General features: G+C 37.4%; 1 protein-coding gene across 1 annotated transcript; it reads left to right on the top strand.

Moving 5' to 3' along the window:
- Positions 1–406: 406 nt before the first annotated feature.
- Positions 407–15,330, top strand: nubp1 (nucleotide binding protein 1 (MinD homolog, E. coli)). The gene is made up of 10 exons (XM_038280300.1): positions 407–437; positions 770–874; positions 958–1,091; positions 7,351–7,419; positions 7,498–7,530; positions 7,626–7,716; positions 7,800–7,954; positions 13,779–13,889; positions 14,293–14,479; positions 14,850–15,330. The coding sequence occupies exons 1-10, from the start codon at positions 407–409 to the stop codon at positions 14,900–14,902; spliced, it is 969 nt and encodes a 322-aa protein (XP_038136228.1). The 3' UTR covers positions 14,903–15,330.
- The last annotated feature ends 3,234 nt before the right edge of the window (positions 15,331–18,564 follow it).

Here is an 18,564-nt window from a genome sequence, read left to right as displayed (position 1 = left end):
CTGAAAATTCTGAAAACTGAAAATTTTCTAAATCTGAAATCATTGAAATCAATGAAATTATTGAATCAGGGTCCATTTCCAACCTTACGTTGATTTAGATTTGAGTTTGTTAAACCTGCCTATTGAAACGGATCCTGAACATGAGTACACCAAAATAGAGATTCAAGACGATACCACCCCCTAGTGGACATATGGGTTACTTTAATATCAACATATTTCACAAGAAAAAAAAAAATCAAAATGTTAATGAACATTATTTGAGAAAAAACAAAAGAATTTCAAAATCAATGGGCCTCTCGTGTTTTTTCACCCAAAAGAAACAAGAAAAAAATACGAATAAATATCAGGCCGTTCTGCGCGGAACCTTTGAAAGGGAAGGATATAGTGGGAGGACCTTAATGGAAAGATGGCTGACGTCCCAGAAAACGCTCCAGAACGTAAGAGTTTTTGTTTTTTGTTTTTTATGTAATACACTATAGAAATTATTGTGACAAGTTTTATATTTAGTCCGTGTTGAAATATGGCATTAACATGGGCTGATTTGAGGTTATAAAAATAGTTTCAGCATCTTAACCTCCGCCTTTTCTCTGAATTATTATTACAATGGTTGTAAATATCAAACAGTGTGTCAACAGCGTGACGACGTCAGAGAAAAGTGTGAATAAAACTGCTGAAGCATTGGAACAAATAATTATATTAAAGATTTTTATTTCCAGGCTTAAGTTAAACATGTTTACAGTATAAACTAACTGACCCTTTATCCCCTCAGACTGCCCAGGCACCTCAGGTGAACAAGCAGGAAAGTCTGCATCATGTGAGGGCTGCCCCAACCAGCAGCTCTGTGCCTCTGGAGCCACAAAAGCCCCTGACCCTGGTAACCCCCCCAACTTTTATTCATATCTTTAACAGTATTACTGAAACATCAAACTATTTACCTCAATCTTTTACTCTCTACAGCTATTGCAGAAATAGGGGAAAAACTGTCAGTGGTCAAACACAAGATCCTGGTTCTGTCAGGAAAAGGAGGAGTTGGGAAAAGTACCTTCAGTGCTCACCTGGCCCATTGCCTGGCATCTGACGGCACCAAGGAGGTAACAATGTGTTGTCAGTGTAATCTGCCATTGACTTTGCAGGGCATCAGTCCCAACTTCTTAAAGTAGCCTATATGTGCTTGCATTGTTTAGATCGGGTTTTTATGTTTAACAGGACACATATGACAACTTAGATTCCATGTAAATGGGATTCTCTTTGCTAAAAAAAAAAGTGAATTGCACTAAGGTCTTCAACAGGGGTCTGCAACCCTTAGGGGGTCCACGGAGGGACTGAATGGGGGTCGCGAAAGTTTTGATTGATTACACTTTTGTTTTATATTCCCCCTGCAATTTTTTCCACTAATTGAAATGTCTTTAACACTAGAACTCCCAAGGCCGTCATTTTGACGGGAGATTTTAAAGGAAAAGAGTTTTTTTTTTTTTTTATTAATCTTATGTTGCTCATGTTAACTGACTTTTTCTGTTTCTATATTTCCTTTATTTTCACATAGCTTTTTTAATAAAATAAAAATGTAAAAAATAAATTTAGTTATTTCTACCTCGATCTCCCACAGCCATCATTTTGACGGCTCTATTAGTTGCATTGTAAACTCTTCCCGTGGTTGATTGATGTTTGGTAGCGTTGCCTAGCAGCCAACATTCTAGTTAGTACTCTTTGGCTAATACGGAAAAATGGCTTTCAGAAGAAATCTAACAGCGAAACAGGCCTTAATGCTTAAAGATATTGATGATAGTGATTTGTGCAGAGGGGGAGAGACCGATGAGGAGGACTGGGGAGGACACAGCTCAGTTTCTGACAGCAAGTCCGAGGATGATCACTCACCCCTGGGAAAACGCAGACGTATCAGTGACCCCTCAGGCAAAAGTGAAACTTTTGTTCAAGCACTGCCCACACCTCAGCCGGTACACTCAGCGGCCCAGTAGCCAAACCAGAGCCCGTAGTCTACTTTAATCACACACAGGTCGGTGTGGATGTGTCGAATCAGATGATTAAAAGGATTCTGTAAGTGAAGGTGGCCTGTGGCTGTAATTTAGGATCTATGTTATATCAGCTATAAATGCATTGGTTTTGTTCAGGAGCTGTTTGAGTCACTTTTTCACTCAGAGATTTTATCCTTGAGCTGGTAAAACAGTTGAGGGCAAACAGCAGGTTTCCAGCCCCTCTGCCGCTGCAGAGCAGCTTTGGCAAGGCACAGAAACAGCGCCAGATGCTTCAGTGCTGCACAAAAAACGCTCATATTACCTTTGTCATAAATGTGAAAAGGTGGTCTGTGGGAAATGTTTCGGGTGAATCAATCAATTTCTGTAAATAAAATTGTAATTTCTAACTTTGAACCTGTGTAGTAAAACAGTCTTACTCTACTGATTTATTTTTAATACAAATTTAGAACACAAATAATAATAGCATACAATACAGCCTTTGAAAAAATATATTAGATCTGTTTTAAAGCTACAGTGTGTAATAATTACAGGGATATACAGTCAGAAATGTAATATATTATACATAACTATGTTATTTATCATCATCTACGAGCTCAGCCTCTTAACCTTAATATTTGCGTTGACTTAGAATTCGTTATTTATAATTACATAGGAGCGGGTCTCGCAGCCATGGAGGCAGACATCTTTGCGCTACGGCAGCACAGAGCCAACAAACTAGCGATTGCGAGATCGCCCATTACGCTCAAAAGTAACTACGGCAAGTTGAGAGAGATGAACTGAGACGGTACTGAAATCTATACCCTACACAGACTAATGAAATACTATCTGTAAAATTATCTATGTAAACAAACCTCATCACTTGAGAAGGTAGGTGATGCGGACTTCATGGAAGACATTTTGTCCTGTAACGCTCGCCCTACTGTTGGGGGGGAGAAGCGGTGGGGGGGAGATGTTCATGTTGCTGCGGTCTGCAGTCTGGACGTTAGATGTCACTGAAAATTACACACTGTAGCTTTAAGGTTTACATATCCACAATGGGTTTATATCGCACACTAGAACCATCTCAGTTGATGACATCATCACTACTCATTTGTTCCATTGTGAAAAATGTCACCCGTCAAATTGACGGCCAGTGGGAGCTCTAGTAGGATCAGAATTCTGGGAGTTTTAGTGTTAAATACACATGAACATAAATTCAACACACTGTAGTAAAAAAATAAGTAAATAGATGCAGAAGATGTCTTTCAGTCATCAATGCACACATTCAGCGACACACAGGAGCTCTTTCAAGCTGGGCACCATTTCATTCACAACACCTGTCCCATCAACCAGGAATCAGAATCAGAAATATTTTAATAATCCCAGGGAGAAATTACTTTTGTTACATGACTCCATCTGTAATAGAGTGACTATAGGACCAGTTTGATTAAACACAATTTCATACAATATGTATCATTATGGGGACCCATCTCGCCATCAGTTTGGGGGTCCTTGGCCTGGAAAACATTGAAGACCTCTTCTTTAAAGATATGCTTTTAACGAAGTATAAGTTTATGCAATGTATTTATTGCAAATTACTCTTTAAAATGCAATTTTGGTTGGCTGAAGTTTCCAAATTGTCATGAAATCCGGCTTTGGCTGCTGACAATATTTTCCGTCTGTTGATTGGAGCTTCAGTTAATAACTAATTCAGGTGATGAAGCTTAAGAAGCAAAGGATGCAGGATTGTTGAAATTTCCAGAACTTTTATTTATTTCCCTAATTTGAAAGAGTGAAATAAATAAATACTCAATTATTCTCACTCATAGGGAGAGTTTATTATTAAAAAATATTTTCATTGCAATATTTTAAAGTAATAATAACATTTCTGATTAAGAAAATAATGAAGAAACAGTTTGGTGTTGTTTGATTTAATAATGGTTTGCAATCCTTACTTGACCACTAGAGGTCACTTTTGACTAAGTATTTTAGAAGAAAGGTATGCATGGTTAAGAAAAAAAAATCTAATTCTAATTGTATAAGAGTTGTATATATTTTAGAATTATGAATATATTGGATTTATCCAGACTGATGTAAAACCACACATTGGAAACACATAATAGTTCTTTCATGTGTTTTGATTTCTTTTTAATTAATTATTAAAGAAGCCCCTTTTATTTGTTGTAATGATAAACATCGGTTCTGTATTTTAGCATTTAAGGTCTTATGAGTTACATGTGTCTTCACATAATATGCATGCATTATGATTCTTTTTGTTTAACACAACTTAACTGAAACTGTTTGAGTCCAAAACCTCTTTTCTTTAATTCCAATTTGACCAAAATAATCACCATGAGAGGAAATGAAATTTAATTAGTTGTGGTTGAGCTGGCTTGGGAACAGCGCACACCCGTCTCCTGCTGCAGACAGTGTCTTTGTTGTTCCACCCAAAGAGAAAAAGAAACCCAACATAGCAGCTGTTCCCACATAGGAAAACTGAAAGTGAAAGTTTTGGAAATGTGGCCAAGCCTTTACCAACAGATCCAGCACCCGCCCTTTTCTGTAAACAGGTGTCGGTTTCTAAAAAATCTTGTTTTTTTATTAGGAGTGCTCACATGGGAGCGTCATTCGTAGAGGAATGTCTTCTAAAAAGCTGTTAGATAAAAACGTCCAGTGTCATTTCCAACATAACCGCTTTTTTATTTCAAAAATATTCCCAACCTTGTTTTCTTTCCACAAAAATCTGCATCTCAAATGTGTTGAAAAGCAGATGAGATCCAGATTTTGTGACTCTGACCCCCACTGACATACGCTCCCATGCTACAGCTCTTGAGACTTGCTTCTACTTCTAATGAAACTGAAGATCAGAATGTTGATGATGCATGACTTATAACTTCGGTTTGCATACTTTCGATGTATTTCAGTTGATCTATTTTGTTTGATAGATTTTAATATGAAAATTTTCTTTGGGGCAAAATAAGGAGACGGTTTCCGCATGCAGCATGGGTTGATATGATACTGTTGGGTCTTGAAGAGGTTCTTGAACTCTGTGTGGCAAAATAAAATAATTCTTCCCAAGTCAAGCTTAGAACTTCTGACAACTGTCATTCACTTCATACATGCGACACACGTTCATAGTAACATTGGATAGAAATGGAGGTTTAGTTTCAAGAGTTTCCTGAAGACCACTCCTCATGTGACGCTCACAAGATCATTTCACCATGGTAGAGTAACATGCAAAGAGTTTTGATTGTCTTTAGCTTGGTAAAGGCGCTAATGGCTTACAGTCCCTTGATGATTAGATTGACAAAATAGTGAGTCTTTGCAAGAGCATTCGGCTGTATGGGAGATGATACATGAAGCACTTCATCGGCTGACATCAGAGATACTCACTGCTAGTGGCCAGTGGTAGCCACTAAGCTCAACAAACTGATGGGTGACAAATGTTATTTCACACTAAATCATGAGCAGACTTGAGCCACATTCTAAACGGTCTGCAGGGTCTTCCAGTACAGGCGTCAAGACAAGTTAGGAGGGTGTTACATTAGAAAGGGCAGTGACCAAAGTGCACCAGGGGTATGGTGTCGGATTGGTTTAGGTACAGCCTGTTTTGTCTTTAACAATGCAAGTGCAAGCCAGTCATTTTTGTTGCATGACCCATTATTTTACCTTGTCTGCTATTTTAAGACTTAAATATGAAATACTGTAAGATTTTGCATGTTTTCTTTGAAAAACAAACACGGCCTATTGTGTGAGAGTGTGTGTTTGCGACTGGGAAACGGTTAGAGCTGCTGCAGCTGCTAGGTGCCTCAATATTGTAAGAAAACTGTGTTTTACTAAGAGACTGGAATCATATGAACTGGACAGATTTCCAAGATGGTGAGCTACCTCTAGACTAGAGCTGCCCAAAGTTTTCCCTCTGGGGCCGCTGCCCTGGAGGTTTTAGAATTCCCCCTGCTTCAGCATAGCTGCTTTTCATGGATTGCTGATAATTAGGCTTTTGCTGAACCTCATTCATCAGAATAAACTGTGCAGAAGCAGAAAAAAATTCTAAAACCCGCAGGACAGAAGCCTTCAAGCACTGATCTGGAACTTGGGCCTCTGACTAGTTTTAACTGCGGTAGGAAGCTCTGCGGCCTTGTCACTTACACACACTTACATTCACCAAAGCCGTCTGAAAAACCTCCTCTTTTCAGCCAGGTGAACAATCCCTCCTTTAACGACCGACCCTGAACAATCATAGACAGGTTTCAGATATTACAAGCTAACAATGGAACCAAACGGCCCAGTTTCAATTTGCATGTTTCCAAGCAATACAAGGCCTTGTCTATAAAAAGCCTCAAACTCACTGTGGATCCAGATATTTGAATTGAGAAAGCTTCCTGGAGAGGTAGCGAAATGTCTTCAAACCTTGGAAACCAAGCCTAGTGGATTGTTTTCTAAACTTTTGCGGAAAGTCTGAAAAATTCTATTTTTGTTGGGCTCATTGAATAGTTTAATCCCTGAACACTGAAACACCTCTTTATCGATTTAAGAAGTTGTGGAATCAATACCATCATATAGACTAAGTACTGAATATTTTTGGGAGAACTGTTCGTTGGAAGCTTGAACTAATTCAAACATCTGCACCAGAGCATCTTGTATTTATTGATTTGTTTTTAGTAACGTTTAACAGAAATAGAGGTGTAGTTTGGATTTATATACTGTGATGCAAAAGAAAGACAAGTAGTAGTTTAAATTATGATGGATTTACTTAGCAGTGAAGGGCTTTCACTACAGGAAGATCAAAGAGAGACAGAGATTTGTAGTGAGACTATGTAAATGGTAAAAGTCCTGTACTAATATAGTGTTTTTTTAAGTCAGCAGACTTGACCAAAGTGCTTTACGCTACATTTAGTCATTCACGCACACACTCACACACTGATGGTGGCAAGCCACATTGTAGCCACAGCTGCCCAATAACAGAGGCGGGGCTGCTGTACACTGGCGTCGGTAGGCAATGCAGGTGAAGTGTCTTGCCCAGGGTCTCAACGACACAGAAAGCCTTCGAATTGGAGGGAAAAATTCTGCACCCTACGCACCTGTCACCCCATGTGGTCATTAGATGGTTATGTCGGACAGAGCTGGGTATCATCAGCATAGCAGTGATATAATAATATATGGTGGTGTCGATGAGTATACAGCAAAGAGAAAAATGTCCCATTACTGAGCCTTGAGGGACCCCTGGGTTGAATTGCTGCCACTGAAATTATGTAGCAGGTTGGTCTGCTGTAGAGTTTTCTAACTACCAACAGTTATTTTTAACCTATGATTTCTTTCCTTCATTCATTATATTACACCTCATGTATTACACTTTTATGCTTGTTACTGTTTTTAGGTTGCGCTGCTAGACGTGGATATATGTGGTCCATCCATTCCCAGGATTATGGGCCTGGAGGGAGAGCAGGTACGTTTGGCTGCATGTTAGAAACCTGCAGAAAAATGCAAGGAAGATGTTTTACCTTTATTTTGGGTTTGTCTGTAGGTTCATCAGAGCGGCTCTGGCTGGTCTCCTGTGGTGAGTCACACTTAACCAACTTTCAATTGTGTTGTTTTTGTTTGTAGGGAATTTCTTGCGATATAAATCCCTTATTTTGTTTGCATTTGTTTCAGTATGTGGATGACAACCTTGCAGTCATGTCTATTGGCTTCCTTCTCAGCAGTCCTGACGATGCTGTGATCTGGAGAGGGCCCAAGAAAAACGGTGTGCTGAATCACAGTAGATCTGTTGGTACAGCTGTGAGTGTAAGTTTTCCTAATTTAGCGACACTATTTGTTCCGATTCAGGGATGATCAAGCAGTTTTTACGGGACGTCGACTGGGGGGAGCTGGATTACCTTGTCATAGATACTCCACCTGGCACCTCTGATGAACACTTGTCAATAGTGCAGTACCTCAGCTCCACCAATGTGGATGGAGCTGTCATCATCACCACGCCACAGGTACACAATGCCACTATGAAACTCCTAACAAGTTTTTTTTTATTTTTAGAGTTCTGAAAGTATATAGTCTCATTAGGATTTTTCTTATCTCTTACAGCATAGAACCTGCTGTATTGTAGGTTGTAAAAAGTTAGTTTTAACCAGGTTTACTGCTTGCTTTGAACACACCAGGTTTCCTAAATACACAGACAGTTAAGAATCAAACCAGCCACAAGTTTTGTTGGAGCCTTTTTTAAAAACCATTCTGAATTAAAACCATTAAACAAAATTCTGAACATTCAGAGTTTAAATGAAATGGAATTTTTTTGTCCATTGTACTTTAATGAATCCCACAAGGTGAAAGTTGAATATTAATAGATATGTTTTAAGATAGGTGAATGTAAATACATTGTAGTAACAAATGTACCTTTAAACACAGCTGTTTTTAATTGTTTCATTAAAAAATGTTTTTTTGTTTTTTTTTACTCTCCTACCAAATATATTTGGTATATAATTAAAACTGAAGTCATTTACTTTTTACAGACAATTCCTTCTACTTCGCTGTTATGGCATCTTTAGGTCTTTGTGTTCTTATTTAACCAAAACCCAAACTAGGTATGCCTATATATATTGCCTACACATTTAGGCTAATTAAGCTGGAGAAAAGTGATGCCTCTTCCATCTTCAAATCAATACAAAAAGCCAATCAGTGAAAGATATTTAAAAGTTTAAAAGAAGCTGAGAGAAACACTTCAAACAGACACCAGGGAATAAATAAGGTTGTAAAACAACAAAATCTAGATTATGTGTCTGAAGTTAATTTGTGTCCATAGAAATCCTGCTCCATGAAAACACACACACTTTGGATTCATGGCTTAAAAAGTCACTTAGTCTGGTTAATCATTTGATCTGTTAAAGCAGGTAGCGCCTGATATATAAAAGGTTAACCCTGATATTAAACATGCCTTCGCTTCAGCATGCAGATAGCCAAAACAAAAAAGGAGAACTTGTTTTGAGGAAACGCTCAGAAATACATTTTTTTCGGCTGTCCTCACAGCATTAAAGCGGTTCTGTATCACAGCTTCTTTTTCTTTTTTTTTCAGGTGGGGGGCTATTTAATTTTCAACAAATTTTGGCCGCTTAAATAATAAATAAATAAATAAATAACTTAATGAAAAGAAGAAAAAAAAACAGTTCAAATCAAACTGTTAGCAGAATATTTATTGGCTGGTGTGAAGGGAAATTCATTATGAAATTTTTTATGGGTGATCTACGTGTATTCTACCTAAATGTCCTTCTGGCGTTTCTGTTCAGCTTGTTTTCAGTCTTAGCAAGGATGCTGATGTCTCAGCATCCTCCATTGTTTATGTTTGGATTAGATGTGAAATTGTGCACAACTTGTTTAAATACAACAATGATTGCTAAACACAAAAGCCGAATTTTGTCAAGGAGTGGATAAAAACGGTTTCTGGAATAGCTACAATGTAATTCCTATTTAAAAACAGGGATAGTATGAGTAAACCAACCTAGTATATGTTTACATCTGAGCCTGTTTGCCTAGGTTTTACCATGTTGTGGATGAGAAAAATATCCATCATGAGAAAAGATTGATTTGGCTTCTGACCCTACCTGTATATCTCAGCATGCAGGGATTTAAAAAAAAAAAATTGCTCCTATTCTTTCAATATCTTAAATTTTTACTTTGTCACATATTAGGGTTTCAGGTACAATTTTAGCATCAGGCAAAGCTTAATAAGAACACAATGCTGTGTTTTTTAAGTTGTGATTTCAGGTATTAAGGGACAAAGCTATCAATCCAAATGGCTCCTTATGGAAAGTGTTTTCTTGTAGAATTGGAACAGGGGGCTGTCTACAAGTTTAACTTCTCTCAGCCAGTAAGTGACACGGTTGTGCTCACCTGCTGTGGTTCCATCCTTCTATTGCACCATTTGCTTGATAAGCCGACCTGGCTGCCATTTATTTCTTCTAGACTTACCCGTCTAGAAGAAAAGTTACAATCTCTGTTTCTCTTTCCATGTGCTTCCTTTAAGTACAACTCGCGTCGTTCCAGGGCCGTACCTCTGGCCACCTGTAATATTTGAGAACCCTCCCATTGCAAGGCGAAGCCTGGAGAACCACACAATTTGGGAGGGGTTGAGAACAGTCAAAGCAGCACACTGGCAGCTACAGTGACACAAACATGGAGGGCAGAGTAATCCCATCGATGAAGTGGTAGAATGAAGCAGAGGATTTCTTTTCACCATATTCACCAGAAAGGAAGGGCAATCTTTACCTCCATCTCATTTTCTCCCACGTATAATAGCTCTTGTAGGGACCGTCAATAAATATCGGAACCAGACAAAAATGAACTTTCATCTCTTTTGACCCGTTCACACAGAAATAATGTAAAATCATTATTTTCAGATTGGGAATCTTAGAAACACTACCGTTTGTCCAGTTTTAATATATTTCCTATTTTTTTCCAATTATTTTTCTCTATAAAATTAATGTGTGGGTTTTCTTTTTTGCCAACAGCTTTTAGATCATGCGACTGCTTGACACAAAACTTATGTTAAATCATTTTATCAGTCATTTTAATACATTTACATTTTATTACCGTAACTTTTATATTGGAGCAAACTATTTTCATTTTCCTTTTATGACAATCATTTAATTTATTATCCTTCGCTAAGCAAAACTACACTTTCTGACATCAAGCCTAGAAGTAAATATTTATTTTATATATATATATTTTATATAGTCTATATAATTTTTACCGGTCAACATTTTTAAATATTTATAATACTTACATACTATAATAGTTTTTTAGTAAAATTAATACTATTATTTTGTGCCACTTCAGATAAGCATTACTTTTTGAAAAATGTATACACATTTGGATAAATGTCTCCAAAACAACACAATATAACCTAATCTAAAGGAATTAAGGAACAAATGAGAAAACTTCTGACAAAGAATTACCAAGGTGTAACATTGGCTGTTGCTGAGGCAATTACTCTGAGCTTATTTACAATTCTTTTTGCCTGGATCACTTTTTAAATAACACTTCTAATAAACAAATCTCTAACCAGACTTACTGTAAACCTTAGCATAATTTAAGCTGCATTTAGCAGAGAAAAGCTATGCAGAGTTATGCAGCGCTGTGGCTCACGTTGCGATCAACATCAAAAGAATGAGGATAAACCAAGAAAAACATTTCCCGTCGGTTCTTCTACCTCAGTGATATCTGTGAAGTTATGCTTTATGCCATGTGGGTTTTTATCAGAAAGGGTGTGTCCTTACTTGTGGTCCGGTGGCCTGCTGCTCTTATAGCCATGATTAAAGATGTTTGCCTTTGTCAAATCTGGCACTTGAGATGAGTAGAATTTCAATTATTATCTAGTCTAGCATGTGGGGAGTGTTGGCTTTGTGGTTAGAGCAGTGAGCTTGTGCTCTGAGAGTTGCAAGTACGCGGTTTTATCCCTACAGCCTCCACTCCGGGTTATTGTGCAAAACCCCACACTGCGCCCCGGGCGCCACACAATGGCAGCCAACTGCTTACCCAGATGATGAGTCAAATGCAGAGAGTGAATTTCCCTATCGTGGGACAATAAATTTACATTTACATATCTATACAGGCCATCATACCTGTTTAGGTTGCTCAAGATATTCTCATTCTTTTCCCCTAACCTTGTGAATTGTACTGTGAAGATATCTGCTTCAGCTATTTTAACTCCTGATTGAGCTTGAATAAAATATTATAAATTATACCTTTTAACATACTATGGGAGGAAAAAACTTAAATAATGGCGAAGTGTATACATCTACTAGGTATACTACAAGGTATCCACCTAGTTTTTTGGGGGTTCAATAAGCCTTTTTATGAATGATACAGATTTTTCTTAACAAAGGCTTTTATTTGGATTTAGGATTTTAGCAAACCATAGTGAGAATTATCCACGAATCAAGAAAATACATCACTGGTGAACCTTCTAAGGCCTTCACCAACTCACCTAGGAGAGCACTAATTATATAAAGCTCTACAGACCTCAGTTATGACCAGTTTTCCTGATGCCAATACACCTGACTGAGGCAAAAAAAAAACAACACACATTTATGGCAGAAAACCACTTTGGAAAACCTGCTGACACAAAAGAAGTCAAATGAGAATGTCTTTAAAGTGAAAGGGTCAAAACAGCACAGCATTTACGGAAACCATTGCACTGTCAGTGAAACATAGTGGTGGTTGTATCATAATCTGGATCTTCTTTTAAGTGTTTGGGTGATTATTATTTTAAATGATGTAAGTATGAATTCAGGTTTATAGCAAATACATCTTGGAGAAGAAGAGCCAACCAACAATTGGTGACTTAAATCTCAGTTATACCCATTTCCCACTGGCCGAAAAACCTGTTTAAACCCGGGAATAACCCTAAAATACGAACATCAACAAACCACACCAGTCGCTTCTGATCTGACAAGCTGAAAAAGCTCTGTTTACATTTGATAAACATGGAGCAGCACTGGAGAGAGGGCTTCAGACAGACAAAAGAGCAAAACAATAAAGCACACGGACTATGCCCTGGCTGCTTTACGTGTTGCTCTACATTGTTTACTTCCTTGATATCTGTCATACTGGTTACATCATCAACGATAACACAGTGCGGTTCACCAGACACCCAACGGCAGGAGGACAGAGGCCACACATCTTGCCAGCAAGGGTTTAAACCCAGCCTTTTTTGCCAGTGGGAAGGGAGACAAATTTCAATTGTTAGCAGGTAGAACTATTCTTTGAAAAATATGCGTTAAACCGGTATGTTAAGTGGAGAATGAATCAAAGCATCCAGGAAGTCCAGCTCTAAAGGGCTCATAAAAGAAATACAAAACACTACAGATTTATATGTCCTGTCTTAAACAAAATGTTTTTAGACATAAAATGTACTAAACCTATAAATTTACACTAAAAGAGTTTTAAAAGCACGATGTTAAAGCTTTAATTTGACATCTTGAATCAACATTTCACCAAGGGGGATTTTTTTTTAAAGCTAGATTACTCCTTCAGGTTAATGATGAACCCAAAACATAACAATCCTCTTAGGGAACAGGCTAAAGTATTTAGACAACACGATGAGTTTATGAGTAAACATAAAACATTAAAGAGATGTAAAATTGTAGGTAACACCATTCTTATGATTGCTTATTGAAAGAAACTCGGACAAAAATAGTTTAGAGTAATTTATCTAGGGGGGCTATGAGGAAGTTGAGTCACTTCCAGGTTTGATAAGGACTGTGGATTTGTTGATCTAAATCTTCACCAGTAGAGAAACGCTAAAAGAGAAGCAGGAGAAGAACCACAGTGACATGTTAGAAATTTATACAGAATTTAAATTAACTAACTTTTCTTTTCTAAGTTCCCTGCTGCTGTGTTCTGTAGGATTTGGTGTCAGTGAAAGTTCTCAGATCTTTATTATTTCTGCCATATAAGGTTATAAACGTTTTTTTTTCTCTGGTTTTTGGCTGCAATGGTGAAGCTTATGTTTCATTGTATTCAGAGCCGACCGGCTGTTTGGAAAGCTTCCCTGATTCCTATCTCTGCTTTAGCTGTGAACCGGACCAAAACCCTGAACACTTCCTCATTCAATAGGTTACTGCCTAACCATTACCAGACAAACACCAGACTGGAATTACCCGTGAAAAGGAAAAGGGAGAAAACATATAGCTTGCTGCTGTCTCTATCTATGATTTTTCCTCCCTCTGTGGTCATTGTTTATTTTCTGAGCCCCCACTCTGTCCTCATTCATTACCCCTTGTGTCTAAATGCTTGTTTCTCTCTCTCTCTTCTTAGGAGGTGTCGTTGCAGGATGTGCGAAAGGAGATCAGGTTCTGCCAAAAAGTGAAGCTGCCCATCATCGGGGTGGTGGAAAACATGAGCGGCTTCATGTGCCCCAAATGCAAGGTTGCTAGCAAATGAAAAACACTGTGAAGCCCTCAAATCAGATCCAAGTTTGTGTTTTTAATTTTAAAGGGTTGAGTTTTATTTTTTTAAAGATGGATGCTGACTGATTAGACTTTAAATGTTGTTTGGGAATGTAAATGATAGTAAGGGCATCTGAGGTAAACTAATGCTGGAACGAGGAACTGTTTATATATTCAACCTCTAGAGCAAAGGCCAAAATGACCTAAGCTGCTTTGTTTGATCATAAGGACTCACTGCATAGTTTTCCTAAAATAGCTGTCATGTTACAACGCTTTCTCTCTCTCTGTGTTTCTGTTATGGATATTTATGATGGAAAGCTTTAGTCTTCTCTGCTATTCTGAGAATCCTCATTCCTCTTGTTTCTATTGGTCTCTGTTATTAGAATACATCGCAGATCTTTCCTCCCACCAGCGGTGGAGCTGAGAAAATGTGTGCAGACCTAAATCTACCTCTGTTAGGCAAAGTGCCTCTTGACCCGAGGATCGGACGGAGCTGTGATGAGGGCAAGTCTTTCCTTAATGAAGTGCCCGATTCTCCGGCAGCCGAGGCCTACCGCAGGATCGTCCAAAGTGAGCTCAGTTTTAGTGCCCACTTCCTTTAGCTTCCTTTATGATTATATTTATATAAGAAGTGGGGGGGGGGATTTGAACTGAGTCACATTCCCCTTTCCAGCGAAGTCCCTTTTTTGATGACTTGTTGGGTAAGCTGATCTAATTCCTGGTTAAATGTAATGAAAGAAGAAGTATTCACTTGCAAATGGGAAGCAGCCAAGTAAAGCGGAAGAAAGATTTTTATCAAAATGAAATAACTTGAGGTTCAGCATAAAATCAACACTATAGAATTTAATGTGGTTTGTGGAACTCGTGCTTCAGAGTAAATTCACACACAAAGAGAAATGGTTCAGGAGATTTATTTGAAATGCTTTCTTTGATTTCTCAGGTATCCAGGACTACTGCTCCAACAGAGCCACTGATGTGCAGAACGCAACCTGAGCCCCCATTAGGTTGGACCCCTAAACTGAGGTGGATCAGAACATGGAGAACAAGTGCACATAAGAAAACATTTGAGCATTGAATTTTTTAGGACTATTCTCAGTGGCAAAGTGTTTTTACTTTCAGAAACTATGATGCTTGTTTACGAGGACGGTCCGACATCACTGCGTTCTGCTTCCTCTACCCAGCAGTGATAGATCACTTGAAAACGCTGGAAACAACAACAATGAATAAATATTTACTGGATGCATTCCTGCTTTTTGATCAAGAATTAAACATTGTCCCTATCAGATAAATCTTTGATGAATTTCTTCCTAATGGTCCCACTGAAATGGGAATCTTTAAAGAAAAGTCACACGCTGCTTCGGATTTAAAACACCTTTTGGTTTTTTGCTTTGATTTAAAAAATACATTTTGATTAACTAAAATTGTTATCGACTGTTTTTACATTAGTCCCGAAGTATTCCTGCATTCAAAGGTATTATTTATATTTCATTATATGTTAATTAGACTTATTAGTTCTGAGCCTCTTTGACATAAGTGGGACTTTAATTCTTCAATTTTCTGTATTATAAGGTCAGTAACGCTTTAGCAGTGTTAACATTCCCATCATGTTGCAACATTGAGCAGTCCTCATTAAAACTAACAGCAACCTCACTGCAGCTTTAGCCACACCCACTGTCAACTAATCAGCTCATGGGGTGTTATTAAAATCTGCAGAAGTTATTCTTCATTAAAGTTGCTCCTTATTAAGTTATTGAAGTTATGTTTAATTAATACACTAATAAATCTGAGTAATCTATATGGTTAAATGTAACAATTAGCAGAGTTTTTACCAAATAATGCATTTGAAATACTTAGTTTAATTGTTTACCATGGCCGCTTCTCGATATGCATTCTTGAGCGTTCTCATGAATTAAGAAACGGCCCATGTTTGCAGTGCTTTATGACCCAGCATCCAAAGACTGAAGCTGGTCATGGAGAATGATGGAGAGGTTTCTGTTGACAGTTTAGGCAAATCACAGCTCATTGCCAAACCAGTATTACCTGTAACAGAGAGACAGCAGACCTGGCTGACACCAACTTCAGCGCTCAGAGCTTCTCTGGTGGCTAAACTTCCAGACTGGCACTCCTCAAATCAGGAAGCTGTTCTAAAACATATTCACAGACGCTAACATAAACAACAGATTTATACACATTTGCTTAATTTTCTGTGGGTAGTAAAACTAATGTAAAAGTAGTAACAAAGGAGGCGAAATGTAGTTAACACTGGGATTGCTTTATCAACCCTAACCCAAATCATGCACTGAAAAGCTTCATTTTAGTTTTATAATCATTAACAAAGTTCAATATTTTTAGATCTAATTCCTTCTTTCATATTTGCATGTAGGCATCACTCGGCGTGGCACTCAGACACAAGCCTGATCTCTTTGGCGTTGGATGATGGATAGGCTTGTAAGGTCTCCTCTGCCCTGTATGGAGTAAATAGGTCATTCTGAACAATCATTACCTCACAAGCTGCACAGGAGAGTTAATGTTCCTTAGTCAGTTTTAGAAATAAAGTTAAAGTAAAATCTACAATCTTAGACCAAAAAAAGATGACAGCAGAATTTTCAGGAAATATATTTATGCAAGGAAGTGGTTATAGACCAAAATGTTAGTTTGTGCCCATTTGCAGTTGTCAGCATTTCACTGCATTAAATCTTAAACTTTGTCACCAAAAGTTGAAGCAAATTAAGAGAAGTTTTCTCTGCTTAATTAAAAAAAACAAAGTTTTATTATGAAAACCGATAAATATTGTTCTAATACTGATATGACCACCATTTTCTTATATTTTCACCAAATAAACAGACTTTAAAAGTATTTTCTTTTTCATTTTGTTGGATATTTAACACAGAACATTTATCACAATTTTTAATTGCAGTTCAACTGGTTCACAAAATAAAAGTGCAGTCCTCCCATATTTAAGTTTGGTTTTTAACAATCTAGTTTTTTAATTTTTTTTTTCTTAGCTAAAAGTCAGAGCGAGTCTCATTTTGACAGTCTATAACTGGGATTGCCTGCTGCATGTGTGTGTTTGTGTGCGTCAGTCTGAGGAGACAACGTCCTCATTTGTACTTGCTCTACAGATGTAGTTCCTCTGGGGTTAATTGAAAAACACATGTGAAACCTCCACATGCAACCCACAACAAAACCAAAAAATAAATCAAGCAATAGTTACAGTAATTTAATGTTCACATCCACCTGTCTCTTTAAGGACACAGTTGATTCCTGACATATTGGACCCCTAAACTTTTAGAAATGTATTGGTCTGTAATGGTCATATTTTTAAATTTCATCAAAACCTTTTGTTAAATCCTCAAGCTATTTCAGCATTTTTTATATAAATGTCATATTTTTATATCTTCGAGTTTTCAAGTTGTGTCAAAGTTCAAATGGGTTTCATGGGAAATTTTAAAGAAAACCTGGAAAATAGATTTCAAAGCCATACATACAAGTCAGTCAGGCATTCAGTAGAAAGTTCCAAAAAAATATAATGCAACACACTGGAAGCACAATAAGATGCATGTAATGTTGTACGAATGTAGAACCAATATGATAAAAAAAAAAAAAAAATCAATTTGTATTATGACCAAATAGAAAGAGGAAATGAAGAGAAATGTTTTGAAAGCAGTAGTTTTGGACCTTTTAATCTGACATCCTATCCAGAGATATATAAGAGCAAAGCATGCCTCTTTTCTTTTTTTACTATATTGGTGAAAGACTGCTTTTCCAAAATAAAAATAAAAAGCTTTTATGCTGATATAGTCGTAGCATTTTTTTCATCTGTACATAGAATTGCTGTGTATCCCCTCCCACTCTTGTTGCTGCTCAATATCTGCCAGTAGATTAACTTATCCTCCCGCGCCTTCCCGTCACATATCAGAAAGATTGCTTTAGCTTGCAATATTTTCTGTTGAGAAACCCACTGACAGTAATGAAGGTTTTTTTTTAAACTAAATGATTACTACCTATTACTTACTAAAACTACTCACTGCAGGGTCGCTGAACAGTTAGCCTGACTAGTAACGCTTGTAAACTGCTACTCTTATGAAATGCAAAAAGGTATTTTTGTGCAAAAAAACTCAAAACATGTCACTAAATTGGTTGACTTTTTTTATTCAAAAGTTTTGAACACGGTTCAACATTTTAACTAGCAGTTGAACGGATTGGTTTCTGCTTAAAGCAGTTACATCATGTTATATATCATATTATGCCATTACCATGGTATGTTCATGTAACGTCATACTCTGTGAATCTTATGCTGGCCCATGCCAGGCCCTAAACAGTCTGAGTTAAAATTCCTATCTCTTTCCAAAAACCATGTGACATTAATACTTTATTCCTGCAAGGTTGATGCTGGTGGGAAAATAAACAGGAGGCACCAAAAAATAAAAATGCATCAACACACACTTAATTACACAGTCATTTAGAACATACCGGTCATAAAAGTGCATTTATCACAAGTAACAATATAATATTTGCTCTGTTTTATGATGTTATTTTTGCATTTCAGCTTTCACTTCTTTAAATGTTCGCCTCCACTGGCTTGCATCATTTTGGAAAAGAGTTTTAAAATTATTCATCTTCCTTGGAAAATCTCTAGAAAATATGACTGACTG

This window comes from Cyprinodon tularosa, unplaced genomic scaffold, assembly GCF_016077235.1.
Source record: "Cyprinodon tularosa strain WSP-4 unplaced genomic scaffold, ASM1607723v1 ctg159, whole genome shotgun sequence".
Taxonomy (NCBI): domain Eukaryota; kingdom Metazoa; phylum Chordata; class Actinopteri; order Cyprinodontiformes; family Cyprinodontidae; genus Cyprinodon; species Cyprinodon tularosa.
This window is presented reverse-complemented; position numbering and strand designations above follow the sequence as displayed.